The following is a 7,476-nucleotide window of genomic DNA, read 5'->3' as shown; positions in this document are numbered from 1 at the left end:
ACAAATTAACCCAATCCACATTGGCTATTATAAATTAGAGGATGATCTTTTGATTTCGATATAACATTAAGAAATATTACTTCTCATCTCAATTGTTGATTTTCATTCATACGACGATTATAATTTATTAAGTTATACATATTAATTTTAAATAAATTATAATTATCATATGATCGAAAATCAACTGCTAAAATGGAGAGTAAGTTATTCAATTCATATGATTTTTTATTACAAATCAAAATTTATTTCAACAAAAGTCTAATTACAATTATAATTTTAGTAAATATAATATCTATGAAAAACATAAATATAATATTTGTACAAGCCAAATTTTAGTATGAAAAGTATCTGATGATATTTCTCACTACACCAAGATACGGAGAAAGATCTTTCTCCGTTTACAAATTTTAGTTGAAATTGGGTTACTCTTTTTAACAGCATGAAGTTCCTTTTTCCCCTAATTAATAGCGATGTTGTATGAATATGAAGTTATGCTTACTGTGAGGTGTGAAGTGTCAACTTATTTAGTTTATCACTCTTTACTTATCAATGTTATCATTACATCAGATCTAGATGAACGGACGGACGAGATATTCTCAGAGTCAGACCAAAAAATTGGTTGTACTTGTTGGTAAGTATAAAATTAGGGTTTTGAGGAAATGATAGTTTTGGAATTTGATTGAAGGAAATGACATGGACATGGAGGTTGAGATTGAGATCACAAACACTGACTTGTGTTTTGTGTTTGTGTCGCCATTCATCTTGTTGGCAATTTCCCTTTCCCCAGAAAACGAAAACGAAAACGAAAACGAAAACGAAAACGAAAAGGGTTTTGAACAGTGATAGTGTGGATTCCACTTTGTCTAGGTGCCCATCTGATTTGATTGCTCTTTCATTGTTCTTGTGGTCTGGCCAACGGCACGATCAATTTCAGGACTTTGATCGAATGGTCCCTGTGCTTCGTCGCCTCACTCATCGTTACAAAACCGTCCAAGCTATTATCTTGCAGTTGGAGAACATTGGGTGTCGTTTCACAAACCCTAAATCCTTCTTGCTCTTGTTGAGGATTTATTGGCGTTCAGGTATGCATTCCATGCTCTTTGATGCTTATCACCACATGGAAGCTTACGGTTTTGTACCTAACACCTTTGCTCGTAATTTGATTATGGATGTTCTATTTAGGATTCGCCAACCCTATCTCGCTTTGAGGGTTTTCCAACACACTCATCCACCTAATTTCTTCACCTTTAACATTGCCCTTCTTCATCTCTCCAAGTTAAATGACGTCACTCATGTCAATTATATTCTTAGACTTATGTTGCGGATGGGCTATTATCCCAATGCCCTCACATTTCATATGCTTCTCAATGCTTTCTGTAACACCAATGCTTTACTGGAGGCATATCAACTGTTGGGTCTCATGATCACTTTGGGGATCAAATTCTCCGTCAGTGTTTGGACTATACTCATCCATAAGTACTGTAAATTGGGTAGACTTGATGTTGCTACCAATCTGTTGCACAATATGGCTCAAACCGGTTGTTCTCCTAATGTTGTCACTTATACCACCTTAATTAAGGCATTTATGGAATCCAACATGGTAAATGATGCCTTTCATTTGTTAAATATCATGTTATCTGCTGGCCAAATTCCAGATTTGATTCTTTGTAATGTTTTAATTCATTGCCTTTCAAAGGTTGGAAGGTACCAGGATGCAATTCGAGCTTTTCTCATTTTGTCAGAACATAACATAAAACCTGATTCCTATACCTTTAGTTCATTTTTATCTACAATATGTCTGTCTAGAATGTTTTATCTCTTACCCGAACTAGTTCTAGCCTGCAGACATACAGATGCTGATTTAGTGTTCTGTAATACGCTCTTAAGCTCTTTTCTTAAGGCTGGGCTTCCGTCTCTTGCTGTTGGATTCTATAATCATATGATTGATGAAGGTTTTGCGCCAGATAAGTATAGTTTTGCTGGGTTACTTAGCGGACTTTGTGCTGCGGGAAGAATTGACGAAGCAGTTAATGTGTACCGTGGTGTTGTTATGAGTTATTGTGATACTGATGCTCATATCCATACTGTAATAACAAGTGAGCTTTTAAAGGCTGGTAAGTATCAGAAGGCTTCCAGTGTTTTTAGATTAGCGGTGATGAAGAAATATCCACTTGACAATGTAGCATACGCAGTTGGTATCTGTGCACTTCTTAGAGGCGGAAGAACTCAAGAGGCTTGCACATTGTATGACCAGATGAAGGATAATGGTCTGAAACCTAATGTTCATACATGTAATATGATGCTTCTCACTTTTTGTAAAGAAGAAGATCTTCAAAGGATGAAGCAGATGCTACAAGAGATGATTGATTCAAGGATAGAACTGAGTGACAGAAATTTCTTTAACCTATGTAAATTTCCATGGAGATCGGATACTTATCTTTCAGCTTTAAACTTGTTGGTTGAGATGAGAGATTTGGGGTTATTATCTGCCAAGGCGTTGCACTCCTTAAGCTTTGACCGGCATGTTGAAGGTGTACAAGCAAAATATGAACATTATGTGGAAGCTAATACGGAAAGGAACCTAGTTCTCGATTCATCCAGCTCTGAAGATCTGTCTGATGTACCTGCTTCAGTTTGTTGAGCTCTTATGTTTTCCATGTATCCCACTTCTGCTCTAAGGGTTCATTCAATTTCTATACCATGAAACTCAGTAATCGATCCACCCTGGTAATAATTAGTATAAGTTATATATTTTTTTTGTATTTTTATCATCTTTTTCTGGGAAGGGAAGGGGGGGATGGATGTTATCATGTTCCAGCCAACATTATATTTTCTTGGAGCGCTTGTATCTCTTTGGATCTTGTGATTTTTTGGTCCTTGATTTTGGCATGCTTTCAGCAAGATTGCATGCATTTGGTTCAATGGTGACATCTTTCACTGACGTATTTGATTGAAACTCTACTGATGGAATATAGCATGATAAGTTTGATAATATTAATATGTATTTATCATTGTTTGCATGACTTTTGTTATGTAGCAAGCCTTTAATTTTGTTTTCACATTCCAGACTAATGTTCTTTGATGTTTATTTTTGTTAATTAGGTTACTCTGAAGAAGGAAGGTCCGTATTCCATGCAAGTGCCTGCCTTCTGATTACTGTAGTGAGTATGGCCAACAAGTTACTGCTTCCATGCAGTCATTGTCTCTTGCCAATGGTTTACGCACAAGGAAGGCAGCGGGAAAGCAGTTGTATTGTTTATGGATCCATCATCTTCAATGTATTATCTTCACACAAGCTTGAATAAGATAGTGTGAAAAAGGCTGGGGAAAGGTATAATATCTCTAAATACATTCTGAGTTTTTTAATGTAAGCTTTCATTACAATTTTCGATGTTTGTGGAAACGAAGACTGAATTGTTGGGCTGTTGGCAGAGTTTTTTTTAATGCGTTCATCATTTTGTGTTACATCAGATTGCATGCTTTGTTACACTGCTCATAGATGATGTTGCAAGGGATACTTTCAATATTACCTTCTTCATTGACGTTTGAATCTTCCAGGTGCAGTCTGAATTTACTTGCAATGAATAAATTTTCTATTTGCTTTATTATCTTGTAGTCTTGGAAGTTCTTTAATGCTTATATCTGCTTGAAGGTTATAATTACTTGAAAATGGTGTCTTCAGTTTAGCTGCTGGCTGTTTTGATGAATTTCCGTTAGATTGATAAGGTTATTTCATACGCAAGGTGTCAAGTTTTCTTGTTATGTTGTAAAGTAAAATGTATTTGCTTTTATGCTAGTGAATTTGGGAGTAGTGAACTAATCTTTGACTTGTAATTTGGTTTCTACTAGTGCCTAACAAAATTATATTGATTAATTTGTACACCCTGACTAAGTAATAATGATAAATTTGTGCCATGGGCGCAGCTGGGAAGGTTCATGTGTTCAGCATTGAATTTAATCCAAAGTTGCTTAGGTCATTTGTTGTTTAACTACATGTTTATTCCAGAGTTCCTTTACCAAATGTGCTTATTGTGACAACATGGTATGGGTATTGGGATCCATCTAGGAAATTTGTGTCTTGGTTCCCAATTTTAACTTCGTTGGAGTCTAAAAGGGACCCTCAATTCCTATATTATGGTTCTGTTGTTCTACAGAGCCAACCAAATACCACTACGAATCTCCTTATGATTAGGAGTACTCTGCCACGTGAGGCTAACCTATATATTTCCTTCCTCTGATTCAGATTGGTTATGGATATCTTATGGTATAATGAAATTGTAAACAATGCTAAAATTATCAACCATCAGTTGCCTTTTTATTAGGGAGCTGATTTCAAGGGAGAATACTCTGTAATAATATGCTTTTTTGAGCATTTTGTTTCATAATACCTTTTTACTTGGGGGAGTGAACCTCGAGTACTTAACCATATATTGTAGAATCCCTTAGTTTATCAGTTAAGCGTTAATTAGTCCTTAGGACTATATGACTTAAGATCTGTGATGGGTGTTTGCTAATTGCTGAGATAAAAAAGATGGACATTGTTATAATAATTGTTTCTAGATCCGTGGATGATTAATTTGTGAGGAGGTGTATTGTGATATTGCAGAACTTTTTGTTTGTGAACATGAGCCGAATTTAAAAACTTTCAAATATTTATGTTTGGTTTGTATTGGATACAGTTAAAACACCTTTGTCATCTGGTGTGTTAGAATTGGAAGTTTGATGGGTGATGATGCTGATCAATGGATGAAGCAGCACAATCTGAAGACTGGAAATACAGGGTTTGTGAAGGCTTGTTTGTAATCAGAATTTTCAATTTGGTACGTATGTGCCACCCACCTTGTGAAAATTCTCAACTTGTGTAGGCTGCAACACCTATATAAAATTTCCGGTATCTCAGTTCATTTTCGCCGTCTTTTAGAGTTAGATCCTCAAGTATTACCAAATAGTTCATGTTTTGTGTTGGAAATTTTAAAATGAAATTGGAACTAGGAAGTGAACCGGATGAGGGGGTCTGTAACTTCTCTTTCTCTTGGTTACAATTTTTTCTTTCTCTCTGTCACTTTTTTCACCGGGGGTGAAGACGTTGTAAATAGAATAGTTTAGAGTGAGGGAATTTGTAATTCTTTTTATTTAGTTATAATAGTGTCTCCGCTGTATATCTTAATCACAGGATTCCATCAAATGTCATTCGTTTCATTTTCATTCAATATAATATCAGAGCCTATGATCATGTGGTCTAGATTTTGATTTTCGCCGTCTTCATTTATCAGTTAAAAAGTTGAATTTAAGCATAAGATAATAAAAAATAAAGAATGAGCCTGGGGTTATTAACACTTGGAACACAAAAAAGGATTTCGTGTGATGGAGCATTTTAAGAGATATAATGAATCATTCCCGTGACTCCGAAATAAGCTGTTGGAAAAGTTGGTTATGTGATATGATGTCAGAGATAGTTGCCAGATTGAATGCTTGAAGCTGAGTATTGTTTCATGATCACAACATTGTGAATTCAATTAGCTTGAACAATTGCTTAGAAAACTGAAGTGAGGCCTTTCTCATTCAACACTTTTAAGGTTTCTGATAAAAAGATATATTCATGAAAAAATTTACAAGGAAGAGTTACAAAGTCAACTAAAAAAGTTACAAGATTTTTGTTCAAAATTAAAAATTACAAAATCAAGTAATACTATACTTCATTATTTAGAGGGAGTATCAAAGTGAACTATCATATTAAACACCCAAGTGACAATTGCAAATGCAAAGGTGGGGGAAAAATCAATGATTATGGAGAGGGATGATCTTGTCGCCTCCGTTGGCAAGTGGATGTAATACTTGAATCTTAAATTATGTGTTGACTTACATTGTTTAAACTTTAAAATAACTAAAGCGGTTAACATCTTGTTTTGTTATGATACATATTTTCATATTAAGCTTCTTATTTTTGGGAATTCTCAAAACTAAAGAAAAGAAAAGCAATCTTAATATGCTGCAAAAAATGTCATGTGGAACCTCTGCTTTTAAAATGATATTTAAGGATGGTGTCTTCAGACTGAAAGGTAATTAATGGAAGGAGGGCTAAGAAACTAACACCAAGCTGAAAGTCAAACTCAAGTAAGGTTTGATTGCATGATTCTCAAGTGCCCAAGAAAGGAATGAGTAGCTGATGGTTGGTACTTGGTGGTAATTTGGCATATGACCGTTAGGTTATACCTAAAACTCATGCAATTATTATTGTTTTAAAAATAGTCCGGGAAAACCACTTGGACAATGGACAGAGAAATTTTCTAACAGAAGCAAATGAAATGAAGGAGTGAGTTTGTGAATTATAGTGATTAATATGAATTTTGGGTGGGAGTCTCCAACATCATCACCTCCTACACCTCCCTCTCCACTTCCCATTAGTTTTGGACCAGGGAACCGCAGATACTCCTTCTCAGTTTCTTCATCTCCTTCCCCACCATTCTCCTTAGCTCCTTCCACCCACACATCTGCTGAGAATATTCCCCTTCTGAACAAGACATTAGGTAGTCCTAATGTGGCATCAGTATTTTCTTTGGATCGCCAAGATCCTCAAGGATTGGATTCCAAGAGCACATGCATCAAGGACTTGTAAGTGTCCTCTTCTCTTTTATATACTTACATGGAAGTACAATTGACAATTGAACATACATGAATAAAAATTGATTTTGCATGCCATATGATTAAATACAACGTTTAACTTTTGATAAACATGTGGGCAGTGGCAGAGCCACTCGTTGATCAGGTGGTGCCTTGGCACCAGCTAATTTTTAAAAATGGTATAATTTTTCTTTAAAAATTATGGTACAACTTTAGCACTAGTTGAGTTTTTATAAATAATACAACTTTGGCATCGGCTGAATTCTATGTGATCGAGTCTTTTGGCACCAGTTGAATTTTATTTCTGGCTCCGCCACTGCATGTGGGAAAAAGAAATAAGTGAACAACAAACAAATTATCATTGTTTTACTGAGAGTATGAATTATTTGATAATTTAGAATAATCCACTTGTCCTAGATTAGTGCAAGTAATCCCACCCGCATAACAATGACCTCACTTGGAACTTGCAAGTTTCTTGACTGGTAGTTTTAGTTCCTTTCATTCCAAAGACACTTAATTATTTCTTGGAGTATCTAAGCAGACACCCACCAGTCAAATGCAAAAGGGTGTTTTTCAACCTCTTTTCTTGATGAGTTGAAGTGTAATTAACCACCTTTTGTTTTTTTCTTCACTGAGTAAGAACAGGTTGGAATGGTTTACACAAAGATGTTGCAGTTGCTGTAACAAGTTTCTTTGAATCTTCCTAACGCCACAGAACAGCTCAAGGATTCAAAGCAGTGTTCAGTAGAGTTTGTTCCCAAAGATTTTTATTGTTATTATTTAGGCATTAGTTTCTGCTCAAACAACATCTAACCTGTCTGCTGACGCATTCAAACTCCTTAACAATTTTTTGTT

General features: G+C 35.4%; 1 protein-coding gene across 3 annotated transcripts; it reads left to right on the top strand.

Annotated features, from left to right (window-relative positions):
* Nucleotides 1-577: 577 nt before the first annotated feature.
* Nucleotides 578-5,219, top strand: LOC133301566 (putative pentatricopeptide repeat-containing protein At1g16830). 3 transcript variants are annotated; one of them, XM_061501215.1, is made up of 5 exons: nt 985-1,082; nt 1,183-2,727; nt 3,103-3,331; nt 3,472-3,558; nt 4,680-5,219. In XM_061501215.1, the coding sequence occupies exon 2, from the start codon at nt 1,316-1,318 to the stop codon at nt 2,639-2,641; it is 1,326 nt and encodes a 441-aa protein (XP_061357199.1). In that variant the 5' UTR covers nt 985-1,082; nt 1,183-1,315; the 3' UTR covers nt 2,642-2,727; nt 3,103-3,331; nt 3,472-3,558; nt 4,680-5,219. The 3 variants fall into 3 exon arrangements, with proteins under 3 accessions (XP_061357198.1, XP_061357197.1, XP_061357199.1); XM_061501214.1 differs by having other exon boundaries at nt 578-2,727; nt 4,710-5,219; XM_061501213.1 differs by having other exon boundaries at nt 578-2,727.
* Nucleotides 5,220-7,476: the final 2,257 nt, after the last annotated feature.

Source organism: Gastrolobium bilobum, unplaced genomic scaffold (genome assembly GCF_033153095.1).
Source record: "Gastrolobium bilobum isolate Gb01-03AN ecotype WA unplaced genomic scaffold, APGP_CSIRO_Gbil_v1 utg34075, whole genome shotgun sequence".
Classification (NCBI taxonomy): domain Eukaryota; kingdom Viridiplantae; phylum Streptophyta; class Magnoliopsida; order Fabales; family Fabaceae; genus Gastrolobium; species Gastrolobium bilobum.
Note: the sequence above shows the minus strand (reverse complement) of the source record. Positions and strands in the feature narration are given on the sequence as shown.

What these genes read in the sequence shown, in the direction of transcription:
- LOC133301566 (XM_061501214.1), top strand. Translation starts at nt 689, where the DNA reads ATGACATGGACATGGAGGTTGAGATTGAGATCACAAACACTGACTTGT.